This window comes from Typopeltis vanoorti, chromosome 25 (genome assembly GCF_054136105.1).
Source record: "Typopeltis vanoorti isolate ZY-2024b chromosome 25, IOZ_Tvanoo_1.0, whole genome shotgun sequence".
Taxonomy (NCBI): Eukaryota; Metazoa; Arthropoda; class Arachnida; order Uropygi; family Thelyphonidae; genus Typopeltis; species Typopeltis vanoorti.
Genome location: NC_143573.1, coordinates 27709840 through 27732928, shown reverse-complemented (window position 1 = coordinate 27732928; position 23089 = coordinate 27709840). Strand labels below are relative to the sequence as shown.

The 23089-nt window shown below is 35.7% G+C and overlaps 1 protein-coding gene across 1 annotated transcript in view; it reads left to right on the top strand.

Moving 5' to 3' along the window:
• Positions 1–23089, top strand: part of LOC150092621 (protein lap4-like) — a 737075-nt gene that overhangs the window by 688776 nt on the left and 25210 nt on the right. Inside the window, exons 36-37 of the mRNA XM_090414245.1 lie at positions 4001–4140; positions 19956–20011. Of these exons, the coding sequence (XP_090270371.1) occupies positions 4001–4140; positions 19956–20011 (196 nt within the window). The remainder of the gene's footprint in view (positions 1–4000; positions 4141–19955; positions 20012–23089) is intronic.

Here is a 23089-nt window from a genome sequence, read left to right as displayed (position 1 = left end):
CGCATAAACGGAACAGACTTATGTGCCAACCCAATATATCAACATTTTTATTGTAAAAGAATTTTTTGTGTGAGCCATAATTTGTTTCTTTCAAAAGCTTTTATTGAGAGTTTCTATAATGTTCTCCAAAACATTAGGAGCACAAATTGATAGTTAAATCATTATGCATATGTGCTTTCAGTTGATAATTTCCAACAGTGTTTTTAATTTTTCATCATAACTGGATAAAAATTTTATATAAAAAAAAAAAAAATCCACTATCCCTTTTTCTTTCCTATACTGACAAGTTGAAAATATCAAGCCATCTGTACATTACTTTTCCTTTATTACACCAGTCACCAAAATAATACCCATCTTTTCTCTCTGTGTGTGATACAAACTCTGTCTGCTTTCCCACTTATATGTTTATAACATATCACATTCATGTAAGACTTTTTACTATGACCAAATGGAAAAGTCTGCAGAAGTCCAATTATATGAAGATAAGGACTATATATATATATCATTATTTATACAAGAAAAAAAAAATCAAGAATCACTAATGATCAGTGAATATATGCTACACAGAAATAAAAAAAAACAACAACTAAATTTAATGGTCTGAAAGACATCCTAATCTGCCCTCAAACCATAATAAGAATTACTATCAAGCAATCTCAAAGTTCTAGGACGACTCCCCTTCTGCCAACAATAGAAGCCAAGTTCAAACCTCTTGCATTCCCAGCATACACATGCCTCTCCCTTGAAAGTTTATTTTTCACTTGGTTAGACTATAATAAATTTAGGTTAATCCTTTATCCAAGTGTGAGCAAACAAAGTTTGCGCCTGAAAGTATCTTCAGGACTGGGGTAAGGTGGTACAACACCGGGAAACTCGTTGCAAAGTTGGAGCAAGCTCACAACACTCCTATCTCAGTGTTGTGGAACAAGTCTTTTGTGCTCTTTACATTATACAAAAACCTGGTATGAAAGAAAATTAAAAGAAGCCTGTGAAATTCTGATTAACCACCCTAATCTCAACAATAATGGTGGCATAAAAATTCCAAGAATTTGGATGGCACATATTCAGTGTACTTAAGTGAAAGCTTATAAGTGAAAAGAGATGATTGCTGAAAGAAAGAATTGCAATAATAAGATTAGAACTTTGAGAAATTGATAATTTTTCTCTCTGCTGCCAGCAGAATTGTGGGACATTATAGAAAGACTAATATCCAACAAAACCAACTTATTTTTTAACAGAAAAACATTAATTTAAATAAGAAGTTTAACTGCCTGCAATGTAAAAATAAAATTTTATTTTATTTTATAAAAGACATCTAGATCTCTGTTCATTACTGAATATAGGCATGATAAAAACATTGAGACAGTGCATACAACATCTCCAGTACCACAAAAAAATGAAATAAATAAAAATAAGGAAAGAACACATTACCTTGAACATGCTCTATCCCTTATCTCTTAACAGATACAAACTGAAGAAGATTAACAGGATTTTAGACACACTTCATACATTTGCTTCTGAGGTTCAGAAATGCAGTCACTTCACCATACATCAAGAATGTGATGATGGGCAAACTTGCAGCAGTGCTAAGTGATTACAACATTAAAGTGGTTTTATCCCAATATACATTTATATGTTCTTGCATCCACCAAAGCCTCCACACCTGCCCATAAAAAAATGTGGAGTATATAAAATTCACTTCTCTTGCAACATTTGCTATGTAGGATAGATGGGATGTTCCAGTTGAGATCCATATGTCACAACATATAAAATGTGTTGAAAAAGAAACATTGATTGAGATCAGCTTTTCACACAACCAATACAGGTCAAAAAGTATTACAGCAAAAAATGGAAAAGCCATATGTTGATCATAACTGTTATATAAGAAAAGTTAAAGTCTCAGAAGTGCTCCATACCCCACATTGTTATACTATGTGGGGTATGGAGCATTTTTTATAGATACAATAACCCTTCTCTATTCTCTTTTTCTGCTTTAAATGAAAGCTGAGATGATGTAGATTTTCAGAAATATTTTATAAGTCCCCAAAAGTTTTATCCCCAAAAATCTTTATGTTGAAGCAAATGAACCTGCTCTATCGCTTAGACAAAAATAGTGGTCTCTTAACTATGCCCTAAAAATGGCCCCTTCCAGAGCATTCTACATAGATTAGTATATTTTCTGAGCATTTCGAAGCTCAATATCACACATGTCAAACTGCCATTCTCCACTTTGGTATGTGTATTTAAGATATACAGCAAATTTACATACCATCCTGCAGCCTCTCATTGTGCCAACTAAAGAATCCTCATATTCCACCATCCTTCTCCACGCGGTTCTTTAATGCACACAGAGCAGCTCAATTTGATTTCTTGCCCGTCTATACTGATGGTTCAAGATCTGAGACCTCTGTTGGCTGTACTGTCATGTTTCCTGACATTACTATATCCCACCAGATCCCATTTAATTGTAGTAATTATGCAGTAGAGTTGCGTGTCATTCATCTTGCACTTGTGCATCTACTTCTTCATGTAGCTTCCTCAGTGAGAGGGTGTAGCACCATGTCCTTCCAGTTCTCTCTGTTGGTGGGTTTCCTTTTTGTTTCTTGCATAGCCATGTGATCCTGTCCATGATCTTATATCTTCAAGCCATGTCCTTCGTTTGTTGCCTTTTGATCCTTTTCCCATAATTTTTCCTTCTAAAACTATTAGTATCCTGTGTCTTGCTGAACCTCTCAGTACATGTCCCGCCAATCTCATCTTTCTCTGGATCATTTCCTGTAATAAAGATCTCTGTGTTCTCATTTTCTGTAGGACATCTGTATTTGTCACATGTTCTGTCCATGGGATTTTCAGAGCTCTCCTATAACACCACATTTCAAAGGCCATTATTTGTTGCCTTACTCACTTCTTGAATATCCAGGTCTCACTTCCATATGTGAAATTGGCCACACTAATATTCTTGGTGTGGCACTACCAAGTGACCACTTGGTAGTGCCACACCAAGGCAACTCGATGCAAAGGTGGAGCAAGATCCCTCACTATTCTTGATATTTTCTCATAATGTAAAAACACACAGCTCCTAGGAGATGTAGTACTGCTTTACATTTAGGCGCTGTGTGTTTTTACATTATGAGAAAATATCAAGAATAGTGAGGGAGCTTGCTCCACCTTTGCATCGAGTTGCCTTGGTGTTGCACTACCAAGTGGTCACTTATGCTTGGATCTGCCGACAGTTCGTCGGCATGAAACGTTTAGATTGTAGTTTTCGATCTTAGAGTTTCGCATACTGGCTGAAAAACAATAAGGGATTTTTATCCCCTTTACTTATCAACTTCGCCAGAAAAAAATAGCCGTTTGGCTTTTCATCTTAGTTATAATATGTTATAATATAATATAGTGGCACACCTTTCTGGCATTCGTATAGCGAAGGTATGTAAGTTCTTTTCACTTAAACTTTGATATCATCTAGGTCTAGCTACTCACTGATGAGACCTCAAAAAGGTTGAAACCGGTCTGGGTAGTGACCTCTCCTCATAATGTAAAGCAGTACTACATCTTCTAGGAGCTATGTGTTTTTACATTATGAGAAAATATCAAGAATAGTGAGGGACCTTGCTCCACCTTTGCATTGAGTTTTCTTGGTGTGGCACTACCAAGTGGTCACTTACGCTTGGATCCGCCAACAGTTTGTCAGCATGAAACGTTTAGATTGTAGTTTTCGATCTTAGAGTTTCGCATACTGGCTGAAAAACAATAAGGGATTTTTATCCCCTTTACTTAATTTATAACTTTATTACCAATTATTATCTTGTACTTCTTCTATAACCTTGCTTTGGCACAGTATAGCCAGTATAGCTAGAGTTAAACACCAAACTAAGTATTACTGGATATTTCATCACTACTACCACAAAATACACCCATATGCTTTATAGTGTATATAAAGAATAATGTGAAATGAAATAATCCAATAGATATTAATTGGTTTTTTGTTCTGCATCAGGTTAAAATCATTAGATGAAGATGAATTCAGAGCAAAGATGATGACTGCAAAAGCAAAAGAAATGCGAGAAATGAAAGAAGTTAATCCTGTTATATCTGCATTTCAAGCTGCTGATACCAGCAGTAATAAAGACATAAAGGGTTAGTATAATCAGTATTTAATTTATATTCATTACATTTAATTACATTCATTACATAAGAATGACAAATCATTCTTATATAGAGAACATGCTTTCACCTTTTGCTATATATTTTTGCTTTCAGCATATTTTGTCCATGTCAAGTAATAACAGATATTTTTATCAAACATTTGAAACAGCTGGTAGTCCCTGCTCCACCTTAACTTGCCATGTCCTCTCTAAGCCAGGTGTGTCAAAGCTGTACCAAAGAAGAACCGAGCATATAATTGCTGGCTTGCATGCAAAACTCCATCTACCTATTCTGTTTATACCAAGCCTGGAATATCTCTAAGAAAACTATCAACACATAAAAACTGACTTTGAGACAGCTAAAAACAGGAGACGTGCATTCCATCTAAATGGTAGCAATGAATTCTGGCCTCTAACCAACTGTTGGTCACAGCTTCTGTCCAACACTGTTCCCATAACTGTTGCATCCTTATGATTCTGTTGCATCATCATCTTCATCTCCCACAGTAAATGCCAACCTCTTGGCTTATTACTTTTCCTTCAATTCTTGCACCACTGATTTTATTAAATGTATCACAACCATTCCAAACATTCAATACTTAGTGCCTTTTTGTGCTTGCACCAAAAAGAGATGGTGAAAATGTTGCTCAAAGTAGATCTCAAAAAACCTCCTGGCCTTGATGACATTCCTCTGGCTATCTTGAAGGTTTGCGCTCCAGAGTTAACCCCGCTCTATGTTGCCTTTTTGTTTACACTCTTATTCCGCTAGTATCTGGAAATTAGCCCATATGGATTCCATCACTCTTGATCCATAGACAATTCACTCACTTGTGTCACCCAAATCGGGACAAATACCATGAAAAAGTTTGGCGGGTCTCAAATGGTTGCCCTTGATGATCTCTAAGGCTTTTGACCAGGTCTGGCACAAAGACCAGTTAAATAAACTCCCATCATTTGATCTGCCCTCTGACTTCCACAGGTGGATTGCCAGCTTTCTCATTGATTGGATGCTTGCTTTGTGGAATGGTTGGCATTCCCTGTCTTCTAACTGTAACTAATGCAGGGGCCCACAAGGCTCTCTTCCCTCACCTGCCCTATTTCTTCTATGTATAAATGATCTACTCCAGCAGACCACAATCCAAAACATAGTTTTATTGATGACAGTACATCACATTCCTCCTTTTCATTAAACAAATACACAAAATTTAGATATCCAAAACATACATTCATCAGTGAGATTTGGATATGCTTGTCAATTTCACTGCTAGCAAAATGCAGCTCTTATTTTCCACAAAAAAAAAAAAAAAATTCTTCCTGAAAAAATTTTTTTACCCATGTTGCACCTCATATGGTATCATATTCTTATACACCCTTGGACCAATTTTTCTGGTACTTGAAAGTTTATTTTTCACTTGGTTAGAAGTATAATAAATTTAGTTTAATCCTTTATCCAAGTGTGAGCAAACAAAGTTTGCGCCTGAAAGTATCTTCAGGACTGGGGTAAGGTGGTACAACACCAGGGCACTCCTTGCAAAGGTGGAGCAAGCTACCAACACTCCTATCTCAGTATCTCCCATAATGCAAAACACATCTCCTTGCAGATATGTCTAATGTTATGCATTAAGGGATGACCTGCTAATGCTTCTGCCTGGTCTCTCCACTTGGGCCTGGCTCCCACTGAAGAGACCTCAATAAAGGTCGAAACTAGTCTGGGTTGTGGCCCTTCCCTTAATGCATAACATTAGACATATTCGCAAGGAGATGTGTTTTGCATTATGGGAGATACTGAGATAGGAGTGTTGGTAGCTTACTCCACCTTTGCAAGGAGTGCCCTGGTGTTGTACCACCTTACCCCAGTCCTGAAGATACTTTCAGGCGCAAACTTTGTTTGCTCACACTTGGATAAAGGATTAAACTAAATTTATTATTTTCTGGTACTTTTACCACTACTCCTGAGATACTGATTGATCTATAATGTGCTACTGCAGTCTTAGGCCTTCCCTTGTGCAGGGGAATTTTTTTGCTCCGTTTCCACTCCCTTGGAACCTGGTCAGAGGCATTTCCAGTTCCCTTGCTCACAAAACCCAAGGTAATCACAGGATATTCCATTCCTATGCTCATTGTGCACATACACACGCATCACTACTACTACTTCCAACATCCATTCTCCTTAAGCCATGTTTCCCTTTCCACCCTTCACTCCCCCATTTATCTGTCCCTCTTGCATTCACATGCTGTCATCCCTCACACTAGCACCACTACTATTTTCATTAACAAGCCCTTCAGTCTCATCACTTTCTTAATCTTTCACTTCACTCTACTTCCTCTGACCTCTTCTCGCATCGCTTTCTTCTAACAACATTCTCTCCAGGTGATACACCAAAGCCATTCACTTTCACAGCTTGTACAAATCCATTCTTCCCTCAAATACATGCTGGTATACTATTCTCTGCCTCCAGTTGCCATTGTTATACCTTGGCTACACACTGATGTTTCCTATCACACTGTTCTCTTTCATTGCTCTCATTAATCTCATGATATCCATCCTTAAATTTTATAAATAAAAATGTTCATATTCAAGGGTTTATTAAAGTTTAAAACCCAAATCCAAAATACTTTTTTTTTCATTTATTTCAAAATTGGTTGTAGAAAACTTGAAACTAAAAAAAAAAAGCAAAAAAAAAAAAAAACTGTACGACAGATTTAAAAAAAGAAAAAAATTTGTATAGTTATCTTCCTTTAAATTTTTTAGTTCACCAAAACCTCACAGCAGCCTTGAAGCAAGAAGTAATGCATGTGTATATATATATATATATATATATATAGTGTACTTTTTTTTTCCTGAACTGAATATCTCTTTGCATGTCAAGGCCTCCTCATCTTTTCATGATTATCATCTCAATATTAATAAATGAAAAACAACATTAGGCAGATGTTTTCATTTATTAATATTAATAAAATCAACCACTTAATTTTATTTCAATTATTTCCTGAAGTGGGAAGAGGGATTTTAACAATGCTTTATGAAATGGGCCAGTGAAATTTAATTTTATTTAGGATAGTTTGTCTGGATGTTATTCTTTTTAACAGCAGACCTCCATGAAATCAAAAGACTCATCACAGGAGGTCCACATTCTCATGGTGAGATAATCTAACCATGCCTTAAACCCATTCACAGTTTCTGCACTCATTACACTTTCAGGCATTGCATGCTACTCTCCTACCACTCTTCATGCAAAGAACCTTCTCCTCACTCCTCTTCTCACACCCTCCTTATACATCTTTCAGGGATTGTCTCTTGTTCTATTCAACCCTTATATCTATCTGCTCTATGAAAAAGCTCCTCCACATTAATCTGGTAACAACCCTCCTCACCAACTTATGTCTCAATCATATTCTTCCTCCTATTCACAAGGTTCTGCAAGTTGCCTTCTCTCATCAGTCCCTCCTCATATCCCACATTCTTTAGCAGTGGTGTTCAACCTTTTTTTTACTACATAAGCTACTTTTCTATAAAACATTATTTGGCGATCTACTCTCTTATATAGATCACGTTCCCCCAACCTGATATCTGATTACGCACAAATAAACAATTAAAAAAAAATACACAACTAAAAACTTTATTTGTGTATTTAAAAATTTATTTATCACTTGTAATTATTTTAATACAACAAAAAAAAAACAAATATATTGGAATAAAATATTTATTTCCTATTTTGGAAAACCAAAGTTAGAAAAAACAACAGATTGATTATAAACTCACAAGTTACAGGAAATGCTGGTTGATTAAAAAAAAAAAGAAAAAAAAAAGTTGATGTGAAATTTGGTATTGTTTGGAACCTCGCAATATTTACATAGTCAAGTTGATATGAAGAAGTGGCCAATTGCAGACAACCATCCAAATAATAATTTGTAATTTGGTTTCTTAATTGATTTTTTTATGACGGTCATATTTGAAAAAGCGGATTCTGACAAGTATGTTGATCCGAAACACGACAGAATTTTTCGCGCAATATCAGTTAATATTGGGAATTTTTCATGTGCATACTTCCAAATGACTTCATTATTTATTGATTTTAAATGTAAACTATTCTGAATGTTTATTATCTCAAGTTCTACTTCAGCTTGGTTTATATCAAACAGCCCACTAATTTTATTTGAAATTTCTGTGATGTTCAAGTTTTCTTGATATGGATTATTGATGAGAGATACAATCATTTCAGTTTTATTAAAATCTTTAAATCTTGAATTTATTTCTTCCTCAACTAATTCTATTTCACGAATAAATTCTTTTAAATCATAGCGAAGCATTTCTCGATTTTGTTCAAAAAATTTCAATAAATATGGGAGATGTCTAAATTCGCAGTCATTTATATTTTTCTTTAATAAAAGTAAGTATTGTTGGAAAGTTTTTATTGAACTTAACATGTCAATTAAACTTTTATCTCTACCTTGTAACTCTAAATTGCTTAATTTCATACAGAAATCTACTAAAAATGATAAGTGTAACAACCATCTTTTATCACTCAATTGTGGATAAATATCTCCTTTTTCATCAAGAAAATTTTTATATCGTTAATTAATAGAAGAAATCTTTCTAAAAATTTACTTCTGCTGAGCCAGCGAACATTATTATACAATAGAAGTTCCCTATCATCATCTGCCTCTAATTTAAATAACCGCTGTTGCAGGGCTTTTCCTCGAACAGAATTTACAGTTTTAAATGTAATATCCAAAACATCTTTTGTGTTTAATCTTTTACTACACAGTACTTGTTGGTGAATAATACATTGGTATGTTAAAAAATCTGGATAGTTGATATCATTTTTACATAATGAAATGAAGCCTGATTTATTACCTATCACTGCAGGAGCACCATCAGTAGTAATAGACACAAGTAAGCGGAAAGTAAAAAGCAGAAGTTTGTGTTGTTTCACAAATTCATCAAATGCTGAAAAAATGTCTTCTCCTCTAGTCCTTCCCAATAATGGTATAATTTTCAAAAGTTCTTTACTTGAATAATCTTGAAATACCATTAACTGAGCAATATCAGTGAAGTCATTTGATTCATCAAATTGTAATGAAAACGCAACACACTTGCAAATGTCTGACATTAACCTGGCCTGGAAACTTTTTCTCCAGCAATTGGAACTCTTCCTTTCGGCAATTCGACGTCTTGAACCAAGAAGCTCCTTTCTGGAAGCGTGAAACTCCTCTCCCAAGCAACGTGGATCCGGGCAGTCTCTCTGACAGCAATTCTGGAACCAGAACCCCTTCTGCTTGCTTCAGTCCCTTTTTATTAGGCCTCCTCTAAGACCTCACATGAAGTTTGGCAACCCCCAAAGAATCAGTATGAGTCTTTCATCTTAAGTTCGGCATGCCTTTTGTTCTCCTTCGTTTTCTTTTGATTGTAAGTTGCCGGCCATCAGAAAGTTATTTGAACTCTTTCTGACTGACTTCGGAGATGTTTACACTTAGAGCCTACAAGCCTTTCTCATACATACAAGGTTCAATAACAATCTTTCTAATGTCACCATGTACAGCTTCGGCGACAAAAACATTGCCTTTGTTTTTAACACTCTAACATATTCTTATTAAAGCAGTATATACAGTTTGCTTCAAAAGAGTTATTTACAAAAAAAACATCTAATACAAACTATATTGAGACAAACAAAGTTTATTTTTTTACAATATTCACATGGGACTTAACCTAAGTAAAAAATCGACGTAATGTGCTTTGGAATATTCAATATTTAAGCTACAATTGAGTTTTTACACTTTGCTTATAATCATATTCACTCGGCTCGCTGTTTGACTTCCACTGATCCAAATTAATTCATTTACCCTGACTTATAAGAAAATTGCTGATTTGACAATTTTAATGAAAAATAAATAAACAATAGCAATACACTTAAAACGAATTAAAAATAATACAAAACACTGATAAATAAAATATTATGTTTTCAGTTTTAATTAAATTTGTAAGGAAGGAGGAATACAAGAGATCGACCAAAAATCGCTCCGCGATCGATGGGTTGAACACCCCTGTTCTATAGACTTGAAACAGACTTCACGAAATTTTTCTGGAATCTCTCTAATATATCTTTGTTCCCTTGAAATCCAGCAACCAAACCTGCACACAGTATTTCATATGCAGTTTGATCAGGGCCTAAAACCTTTTTGCTTCTGCATGCCAATATCCTCATCATTATTGCCATAATATGTGATGTTCTTACAATTTTAGCAATGTGATCCCTAAACTTCAAGTCTGTTCACTATCACATCTAGATTTCTCATCTCTTTCACCACCTCCAAAATTTCTCCATTAATTATATACTCTACATCCCAGCTTTAAAGACCTTGTGCAGAGCACAAGGTCTTGAAATTTGGTATATGTGAGTGGACAAAACCTTGTCCAGTCACATAATCTATTGAGGTCCTCCTGTAACATCTCCTCATAGTTGTTCCCAACTTTGCTTCATTAATAAAGAGCTGCATATCTCCAGTTAAGTCTTTCCCAATAAATCTTTCCCAAGTTAAACATAATGGCCCCATGACAACCCTACAGTTCTTTTCTAATGACCTTCCTCTTTTGGGATACCACTCTCCCATACACAACCTGCTGATACTTGACAGCCAATTACCTATCCAACTATTATTCTTTTATCCAATCCCTTCCATTCAATTTAGTTAACAGCTTGTTATGTATCAGTCTATATATCTTCTTTTTCTCTCTTCCATCATCTATGTGGATGATGATGAGGCCGAATGAAGTCTTTCCACTTCTGTCTGTCCCGGGAGAGTCCGAACAATTCTGTCCAGTTTGGTGTCGCTTGTTATGATTTGGTTTTCAGGTCCCTCTTTTATTTTGTCTATCCATCTAATTCTGGGCCATCCTTTGGATCTTTTACCTTCCATCGTTGTATTCAGGGCTTTAGATGGTAGTCTTTCTGTTCCCATTCTGGTCACATGGCCAAACCATCACAGTCTTCTTTCTTGGATTTTGTCTATTATTGTTATTTCTTGTTTTAGTCATTTCCTTATGTCTTTGTTTCTTAGTCGATCCAGCAGAGATACTCCAAGTAATCTTCTTAGCCAACCCATTTCAGTAACTAATAATTTTTTCTCTTTTTCTCTTCAGCCTTTTTGAGATTCCAGCATTCACTTCCATAGAGGAGTATTGGGAGGACGATTGTTTCATAGATTCTTACTTTTGTTACTTGTTTGATGTCTCTTGACTTCCATATTTTATTAAGTCGTCCAAAAGTTTGGGATGCTTGACTGATTCGTCTGTTTATATATTTTATAATTTCACCATTGTACTCAATAACTCCTCCAAGGTAGGTGAAGTTTTCTACCTGCTCTAGATTCTTACTATCAATTTCAATTTTCAGATTGGTGCTTCTTTTTCCTATTTGCATAATTTTTGTTTTGTCTATATTTATGTTTAATCCAGATTTTATACACTCCTCCTTTATTTTATCAGAAATTCACTGTAGATTTTCTTCTGTGCTTGCAAGTAATGCAATGTCGTCTGCAAATTTTAAATTTGTCACATTTTTCCTATATATTTTGATTCTGGAGTCTTCATTGTTTAAGGCCTTATTGGTTGCTTCTTTCAGTCTATATATGCATGTTCCTTATCCAGAGAATTCCTCACCTTTTTGTAGTACATAAGCAGATGACCTACAACATAAACAGATGTTGTAGTACACAAAACATGACCTTTCCCTAACAGAGCCATTGCAGGCCATCATAAAGAATGCTGTTATTATCAACCTAATTCTGAATGCTGTTATTATCAACCTAATTCTGAATCCTGGTCCTCACCAACTTCTCTAACCTTTAACAATAAAAACTCCATATGCACAGATTGGTCTATAATTTGTAGCCTCGATCTTATCCCCCCCCCACTTGTAAAGTGGAACAATTTTTCTGACTTTCAACTCCTATGGGACTTGTCCCATTGCAAAACTCTTGTTAAACAGGCATGCCAAGGGTGCTGTTAATTCTCTGGATCATTCATGTCATCGTTTATAACAAGCAGTGATGTATTGTCAAGTCCTATTGGTTAACATATACCTCCTGCTCACTCACCATCATTTCCTCCTCCATCATACTTTCTACGTCCAGCTGTTGTTGTCTCATGTTGTTGCCTTCACAAAGATAAAATGCTCTAATAAACTACTCATTGAATACTTCAACTACATCCTCTGTATCAATTAGCAATCTACCATTGTCATCAACTATCATTATCCTTCTTAAACTTGCCAAATATCAAAAGAAATCACTGGGATTTTTCTCAACTTGTTTGACTAATTTCTGCCCATACTGCACTGTTGCTGTCTTTTTCACTTTCCTGGCCTGCTCTTTGTGTACCTCACAGAGCTGATTATTGCCAGCATTCATCTTATATTGCCTCCACAGTGCTATCTTCTTCCAGATTTCATGCTTTATCCCTTCCTTCATTTATTTTATTTCTATCTTATTTATCCTTTTATAATACACTCGGACACTGCTGCTGTTAAATAGCTCTTGATCAATGCTCAAGCAGCACCTGACTCCTCTTTCCATGCTATAGTTCCTAGTTATCTCTAAATTGTGCCCTTTTCATGATCACTGACCTTGTAGTTTGCCATATATCCCTTCTTCGCAGAGGTTATCATATGACTAGTGACAACCCAGGTGAACACTTATGGTCATTCTTGCCAACTGGGGAAAGATTATATACTCCATTCACAAACACATCTTCTGATCTGATTCTATGACTCTCATCGTATGCCCTCCGTTACATGCATAAGATAGATGTCTCTTAAGAACTCAAGATATTCATCCTGATGCTATCTTTCATTCCAATCAGTATTGCCATAATTAAAATCACCCATAATGATCACCCTTCTCCTGCTCACAAAGCCAAGTTGTCTCTACATTTGTCTCCACCATCACCATTCCCTAGCCTATAGCAACACCCAACTAAATATCCCATTCCATCCACTTCCTCACGCCATACTGATTCAAAAGCACTGCCACTGTTTTGTATCTCAACCTTTGTAGACATGATTCCTGCCTCATGATCTTCAGCAGCACTCCTCACCCTTCTTGACCTTCCTACCTCATCCAAAACACCATACCTTTCCATTTTTCTTCCATTTCTATTCCCATCAGGAATATCATTCTCATCTAAGTTTCACTTATTCCAACAATTTGTGGGCAAATCAACTCAGTTAACACAATTTCATCCCTATTATTTCTGATAATCCTGGTATTTGTAAAGAAGCAAAGCAGTTCATTCTTGGTCTATAACCAGTCCTCCACTTGCCACTCCTCATCTGTGACCTCTCACCTGCTTCTATCTGCTCATCTTTACTTATTCTCCCATGTATCTCCCTAGATTCTTCCATTTCCCATGCATGCCAGGCCATCCCATTTTTATGCTGACTATTCCCATACATAGATACATTCACTACTGCTTCCAAAATCCACTCTCCTTATACTGTCTTCCTGTCCTCCTTGGATCATCGCCCCGCTCAGTTTTCTTCTCCAACTTGCATTCCTGTTCTCATATTCTCATCTCCATTCACAATCACTTTGGTCTCACCTTGTCCACTCATTTACATCAGCTCTGACTTCCAATAATTCCTTGTTTGCATTAATCACTGCACTTTCTTCAATCAGCAGCATTTCCAGATGAGTCTCATCGAAACCATTCAAATAGCATCACTCTAATCCAGTTCCATTCATCCTTCCAAGTCATCCCGGTTATTCACAAACTGCACTCCTTTCTCATCATGCATCTTCGCTAATATACCATTCGAAATCTTTTATCTGCCTTAGCAGGTCAACACACCAGCTACTCTTCCCGCTACACTGTTGTCCTTCACTCTCCTCAGTAATCTACTGATATCCATCCTCACATTCTCTCTCTCTCTCTCTGCCCAACCAAATCATTTGTTCGTGCTACCACTACCAACTCCTTTGCTGCTTACTTCTCATGTCCACAACATCAGGATTCAAAAGCTACTCTTGAATCATTTGCCACTTCTTTTTCTCCCCACTGTTTTTCATTTCATTTCATTTTTTTTTTTTTTTTTTTTGCACTCTTCTGTTAGTATCTACCACATGACTGTTCTCATTCCATATATGATTCATCTCATTTCTCATCGTAATCATTCTTCAATTTATTCTTCAATAAATTTTTGCATTCCAACAATTGCGATTCATACGGGTAATTGCTCCCAGTTGTACTCTATGGATCAGGCTTTCTTCTGTTCTCACAGTCACACCTACTTTTGCTCCACCAATCAGGCTCAATTCTGTTCCATAATCATGTTTGCTTTTTCAGTCATTTCCATATTCACAATCACATTGTCTGCACTCATGTTCTCTCACTCCTCCTTCCAGCTAATGCCATTCTTAGTCTTCTGCCCATTACTGACTTTTGCCTTTCATCTAATATTCTTCCCTTCCCATTTTCGACTTTCATTTAAATCACACCAGTACATTAAAATATCACACTTTCTACACACCCTCACTTCTCTTGTTCAAACTCCTAATAAACACATATGATATATTTGCCCATTCATATATACCATACTCCTAAAATTGATCCCTCCCTTTGAGGCATCTGTTCATGGTGGAGGAGACTTAGCCCATTTCATCCTTATTCTTTTTCTATACTTTTCTTCCTGTATTCTTCCCTCTATTTCTGAATATTTTTTTACTATACCATCTTCTGGATTGCCATCACTGGGATCCAATGCCTCGCTGCCTTCTTTGGCCTCTGCTTTAGGAAGACAAGTAGTCCTGGACAGCCTAGCCAGGATCAGTCAGATAGTAGGCTTGCTTGCAAGGGTGAAGTTGTTGCTGTAAGTCTAAGTCTCCTTCCCCATGGTCCATGGACAGGGTCCAAGGCTTGTATAGTGTCTGGGGATAGTTCTGGTATTCCACTCCAGAGTGCAGTCGTTGCTTGCCAGTTAGTGGGCATCCATATATGTCTGTGGCTCTGTGATGGATGGGTAGCTCTGGCACCTGATAATAAACACTTCTTCATCCTCTTGTTTATCAAGGACCCTCAACCAAGTTTAGAAACCATATTATCATCAACAGAGAACAAAAGTAAGAAAATAAACATCAGAAGTTGCAATAAATGTACTACTGTTCTTAATATTATGCTCAACAGGTGAACATCCAGTAGGGAAAATGTTGCACTTCTTCATCCAGGAGGATTTGGGTTAGTAGGATCTCCAAAAGCTTTAAAGAAACTGCATTCAGGAAATTATCCTTATTTGAAACAGCTACAGCAGCACAATCAAAAAAAATTTCTCCATGCAACATCTGTCAGGGGAATACTATTATGATTACCCCCCACAGACACACACAAAACTTAAAACTTTTCTAGAGGTGTAATATCACAGTAGAATCTCATTGATTTTCCTGATGAAGAGATTTGTTCTAAACTCAAGGTGGAAGGAGTGACAGCCATAAGATGAATCTTAATACATAGGAATAGACATCTGGTTCCCACCAGAAATATTATCCTTACCTTCATAAAACCAAAACCACCACCAACAACATCTGTCAAAGCAGGATATCTGAACTGTCCAGTATGGCTCTGTATCTCAAACCCCTTACACTGCTTTAAATGTCAGAAATATGGGCATTCTCAAACTGCCTATCATGGCTTTGCCGTCTGTGCCTGATGTGGCAGTAAAGAACATGAGAATAAAGGCTAAGAACAAAACATCAAAATGCTCTGACTGAGGGCAAAAGTTAAAAACAGAGCAATGCATCACGTATCAGGAGACAGAGGCAATATATTACAACAGTAGCAACAACATCTGCTAAATCCTCTTACACTGAAAAAGCAACTGCTGTAAAGAAGATGTCAGAATGTCAATCCCATCTTCTCACAACTACAATATTCCTTAAAGATATGATTTGCTCATTATCTCCTTTGAGCAAATGAAAGAGAGAAATCATTATGGACTCACTCCTGAAGATATGCAAGAAAGGGTTCCACTACACAAAAATCCTCTTATTAAAAAAATAATGGAATATGCACCACAGAAGATCAGCGATATGCCTCCAGACCATTTATTAGATGGTCCATCAATAGATAGCATGGATACCTCTGCTCTCCCCCTCAGGAAACATACTTGAAGCTAAATGCTGACCCGAATGTCTGTAATGTTACTATTATTTGTAAGGACAAAATGGGGATGGACCTGCCCACAGAGGTTGCTATCCTTATAAGTAACCATACCCCTCCCCTTCTAACAAATCCAGATTAACATCGGTGTAGAAGTAGTTGTTAAAAGACACTCAATCAGAAATATAATATCAGTATGCTGCAGATATTTCTCAAGATGACCTTAATGAAGTCCTACTGCATTAACCTCCCTATTGGCCGAGGTAGGGAGGTTAATATAGTGGAGAATTTCCTTGACTGTCCTACAAATTTCACATGTGGGAAAATAATCAATCCTGAAATGATCACAGATCAGCCTTTGCAATGAATCTGTTTAGTAGTAGTAAATTTGGTGTCTTTTATTCTTCAAATCATTGCAATGGAATAAGATAACTTTATGTTCTTTCACTTTACTGACAATATAGAACCTTTTTCAAATTTTCAACATCCAGTGCTCTCTTGGATTCAACACTTCTTTCAGTTATGGATGCTATGCTTTGATGTATGCCTCTGTTGCATTCCAAGCATCACTGGGATTAAGGGAAACGAGGCTGTGCAGATATTTCAGCTCATTTCTCAAGCTTCCATCATCTGCCCATCCCAGACACTAATTACACGCAGATCATAAGACAGATACTTTTATTAAAGTTGCTGTTATCATAGAGTAGAGAGACCAGTAACAGAGCCTCAGTCACTCAGTTGGTATAGACGAAGCCCTCTGATCGGAAAGATGTGGGTTCGATTCCCATCAATGACATGAGCAACCTTTATCTGGTCTCTTTCAACAAAAGGTGGGGGGTCGCACAGAAACTTGGGTTTTTCACCCCCCCCCCCAGAACATGCAAACCAGTCCTGTGAACACACGCATCTACAGGTATAGGACATACCAGGAGGCATAAGGCTAACCATCTTATCCTCGGTTGTGGTTGCGAAGTCCAAGAATACTTGAAAAGGTCATTGGTTCTTAAGTGCCTATTAAGACCACGGTAGAGAGACCGATAAGTTCTATTGAGTCAAGCCTGAAATTAAGTTGTGGCACTCGACTCTACACAGGAGTCATGAAGAGGAAGTTGTTGTTTCTTGGCTCCACATAGGTCATAGTTATCTTACACACCTTCCTATTGAGTGGTGATACATGTCTCTGTGTGAGTTTTGTAGTGCTGGAGAAAGGCCGCATATTACCCATACCAGTTCTTGAATTCATTCACCCTACCTGCACTCACCACTTCCAATGACAATCAGTTCCAGTCATTCACCACTCTATGAAAGAATAATCTATCTCTCATCTACTTCTTGACAGCATCTGTTCTCAACTTCCAAGAATTCCCTCTCATTCTTTCTCCACCCTCCATAAAATCTTTCTTCATAATCTGTATTCACAATCCTGATATTTTTAACACTGTTTTAACATGCATTATCAATACCATTCTCTTACTGCATATTCTTGGCTCAATCAAGTTTGGCTCCAAATATTTTGTCATCCTCACCTTCCAAAAATATACAACTAGGTATGTCTTTTAAATTACCCTTGGTACTAATTAAAATTTTATGGTGGTCTTTTGACTTAGCCTCTGGTTGGAGATACAGGGTAGTGCCATTACCTATTACTCGACTATTTTTATATTATAGTTTCTCTGAATATTATTTTAATTATACAGAAACATTTATTAAATTGCTATGACTTAAATAATAATCATCATATCTTAGATATGTAGCATAACAATTTAATTCTTATGCTGCTTATAAAGCAAATTGGATATATATATATATATCCAATGTATCCAATATATCCACTGCATGCAAATATATATATATATATATATATATATATATATATATATATATATATATATATATATATATATACATACACACACATACAGTAAAACCCGTTTTTTACACTTTTCAGGACTGATGGAAAAAAGTGTAAATAGCAGGAAATGCAAAAAAAAAAAAATATTAAAAAAAAAGGCTAAAAGATGACTTACTAGTATGTGAGTGTATTACATACTAGATTACAAAATTTAATAACTGAAAATAAATGAATTTACAATTACTTACATTTATTTATTTTAAAAAAAAATCTTTAATTGTTGATTGTCTTTGCTTTTCGTTTTTTTTTTTTTTTTTTTGACATAGTGCTAGATTGCTTTGCATTGAGTTCAATGCTTGACCTGTTTTTTACTATCGTATTCAAAGTGGACACAGAGAGTCCAAGATCTTTTTCTAAATGCACATGTGTTCCAGCATGCCAATCTACACGTCGCAGAATTGTCATCTTTTCTTTTACCGAAATACATTTGCTGTCTTTTTTCTCCATGTTACTAACATGGATAATCCACCACCACAACTTGAAAGCAACTTTTGCATGCTAAATTACGTAGCAGAAATTCTGCAATATCAATTCGTACTGTGATTGAAAAATCACGGTATCGCTCATCACTACTTTACTGCTGCAAGCATGCAAGTCACGAAAGCAATGCCATCTGGCAACAGAAATGCTCAGATTTTTGCAGAAATCGATTCGAAAATCAGTATTGCCACCCGAGAAAAAAGCGCAAATCATGGGAAATAACGTCCACATCATAAGAATAGGAATATATCGTAAGAATAGGCCTTAAGACAGGGGGACCAACGGAAAATGACGTAAATTGCGGGAATGTAAAAACAGGGTTTTACTGTATATATTTGAATGCAGTTAATTAGTTTTATCATTATTTTTATTTTATTTTATTTTTTTATATTCTAGTAAGATTGGGTTTTTGTAGAAGTAAGTACTTGAGCTGGGATTAGTAATGATAAGTTGATTGGTAATGCCACATACACATTATTATTTTTCAGACATCTCCATGGTGTCAGACTCATTCAGGAGATTCACTCTAACCATTGTTTTGCACAGTACCCATCATAGCTCCTGTTGAACTCATTCACTCACAGCCACCTTTGGCAACCTATTTCACCCATTCACAACCCTCCAAGTAAAAAATTTGCTAACCATACTTATACAATTTCAGGGAGGATAACAAAGTAAACAGCAGTGCACCACCAAGTACTCAGCCTTATGGTACGCCACCAGTCATGTGCCTTTCTTCAAGATACAACATCATCCCCATATACCACTCTTTATGTCTGTGCACCAGCCTCTCTTATCCAAATCACAAGTTTCATATCCATCCCCATTTGTTCCCGTTTATGCACCAGAGTTTCACATGGTATCCTGTCAAATGTATACTCTTGCAAAGTCCAACAGTCACATGCCTTCCAATGGCTATACAATTGCCATCAATGCATAGCCATTTCCTTCATCAAACTCAAAAATTATACAACCTACCAAGATTTGAACTCTGATCATTGGATACAGTCAACTAACCATTATATCATGGAACCACACCTTCTATGTCACATATACAACTTCACATATATAGTATATGAATAATAAGCTTTGGAACAAGATAGTGGAGCATTTCTTCTATTCCCTTGCTCCAAGATTTTTACTTTGTGATATATTTACTATAATAATTTATTTCTGATTGAGTGTGTTAACTTGTTTTTGCTTTGCCTATAATAATTATAATAATCACTTTTTTTTTTTTTCATGTTAATTTTTAATCTTCTTTAAGAAAATGTATCTACTCCAGTATCATCTGACAGTTTTCCTATATTTGATTCTGAAGAGGTATGCCAACTTTTTTTTTCTCCTACTTTAACGAAATATTTAATGGTTATCAATGTGAAATATGCCTTGCTTGCATTACTGTATTTTAAAGGTGTTTTTATAAAAGTGACAATTCAAAAATACCCATTCAGTTCCACACCTAAGTATACTCAACTTAATGTGTTAAAACTGCTCAGCCTATCTGACAGAATATATATTTTTTAATTCATGGTATTGTCTTATGCATGGCTTCTCAATTAAATTATGTATAGGATTACTCATCCTCTCTGTTGAATCTTTGGCTGGCAATTTGAATAAGTGACACATTTTGGATTAAAAATACAAATTAATAAAAAGTTAAAGTGGCATTTCTAGATAAAAATTATATAGTTTTACTAGAGCATTAAATTTGTCCCTGGCGTATTTCGCATTATTAAAGAAATAAAGAAGAGATAATAATTTATTTCCAGTGGATTAAATCTTATTACTATTTATTTATTTATTCCACATTTCATCCAAATCCATAGACCTTAAGAACATAATAAAAAAAATTGTATTTTTTATTAATTTATACATTATTTTTTATTTGTATTTTATTTATACAGTTTATGCAAACTCAGTTGCAGCTTGCTAGAGCTCCAAATCACTATAAAGACAAATCAAAACAAAGTACATTTTTTTTATCCTTTTTAAAGAGTTGCTCTATTGTTGAAAAAAATAATATTTCATTACATTGAATTGTAAAAAGGTGACGTTTATTGTGATAGAGAGAGAGAGAGAAAGAGATGCTATGCTGTCTTTGTTATATTTGTAATTTCTACATCTGAGCTTTCTGACAAATTCAAAACAACTTCTATGAAAACAAGTTCATATTAAACTTGTGCTAATTTTTATCTAATCCATACTCCTCGGCCACTAATTGGCTGAATTAGCTGTTCAAACAGTTGAAACAACCTGAAAGCAGAAGTGGCCTGTGGACCTGCCATTTGAAAAAGCCCTGGTCTTTTGTGTTCTTCCTAGCAAAACTAGAAAAAACACAAAATACACCAGGTTTTTTGTATTTTTTTTACGAGGAAGCATTTTGAACAGCTTTGCTCTTGACACCTTATTATAAACTTTTTTCCAGATCTTCTACAAAAGTTAAATACAGATCCTTGTTGTATTCCCATGATTTCGCATTTGTTTGTCTTAAAGTGAAAATCTGATCCTGACAACCTCTGGCCTGAAACCAGCTTGTTCTTCTCCAAGCTTTTTATCCACAGTTTTTCTTAGCTGTTTTTCAAGACTATTTGCATAAATCCTACTAGCAACACCCAGTAGGGAAATTCCTCTGTAATTTTCACATTCAGTTTTATTTCCCTTTTTATAGATCGGTATTATGAGCACTCAACTCCAGTCATCTGAATTATGCAGTGTAGCCACTAACTTTTACACCTTGATATTTTAGCATTTCTGATCTGATATCATCTACTCCAGCTGCCTTTCCGCATTTCAGGTTTGTGATAACTTTGTACAGATATATATTCCAGATGGTATTCCTGTTGAGTGTTTTTTTTTTACCACCACGCTGTCACTACTTGTTACATTTGGCAATCTTTCAAAGCAGTTACTTCATATATCAAGAATAGCTTTATCTTCAATTTTCATGACCCCTTTATCATCTCTAATTCCTTTTACAGTACTCTTTCCTCCATTTCTGAGCTTTTTCAGAATATTTTACTACCACCTTGATATTTAATTTCTATGTTCTTGCCAGAGTCTTTCCAAGACTTTGGTAGGAACATAGCTTCATAACTTCCTGAGTCTACCATGGAGTTCTGATTATTCTATTCTTGCAGATTACCTCATCGCATGCCTCTCTGGCTGAATCAGTCAAGGTTTTTCTTTAGGGTTTACCACTGAATCTCCAAGATTTGGTTCGTGTTTTCAAACTCTTTCAGTTTTTCTTGAATAATGTTTGAGTCTAATGTTTACATCTGATAGCTGTTCAGGTTTGATTTATTTCAAAGATAGGTCCCCAATGAGCATTAAAGATAGGAGTCAAAAAGGTTAGAATGATTTTCAGAATTGGGGAATGGTAGAGACAGCAGATGACTGAAACAAAATGTGCAAAGAAATTTTAAGCCACAGGTCAAAAAAGTGAGATTCTAGGTTAGACATCCTTTGGCAAGGAATATCAGAATGCACAAAAGCATAAGTACCTCCCTTGTGCCAGAAGGAGTCATATAGAGTGTAATTTGGACATTTAAGATGAGCTATGGTTCAGTCAGAAACAGAATATCAGGTTTAGATTTCGGATGACTGAAGAGATGACATTTAAGTTACTGCTGATGCCACAGATGCTGATAAAGTGAATATGAAAGATAGAAGAAATAAGAGGGAGGTTTATTTTTATGTTGAACTGCCTATTTAGCTTCTATACCTATTTAGACTTAATTTCAACAAAAAAAATAAATGTTAAATATTACAAAAATTGAAGAGAAAAAGGGAAGGGAAACATGCAGTGAGAGAAAATACTTTTGAACATGTCACCCATACAGAGAGAGAGTATCCAGTTTCCAACCACAATGTGGCCTTGAGAGTATCCCTCTGCATACCATTACACAGACTCCCACCAGGCATGATCTATCAGTGTAGTTGGCGGCAAGATTATCTGCCAATGGATCAAAAAACCTCCTAATTTAAGAGGTGCCACCATCTGGTATGGTCCTGTACAGTGATACTAGCAGTCAGCTTGCGGAACTGCTTTACTGCTGTACCCTGAGAGGTGGAGGAGGTACTGGATCCCTCCTCAACCTCTCAGGTGCTTGGTATGCCCTATTTATTGTGTTATTTATTGTATAACACTCATTTATAAAATTATAGAATATATTTAGTTGCTTGACAGTAACAAACCTGTGAAAGAAGTAAGTTATTTTTCATAGAGCATCCTCAAATCATATCACTTTTTTTAGAAATTCACAGAGCTTTGGCCACTTTTTTCCTCCCTCTCCATTTTTGTGATGTCAGAAAAAAAAAAAAATATATATATATATATATTTATATAAAATAGTGTATTCCCCTATATATATGTTAAAGATACCAAGAAATTTTATAAAC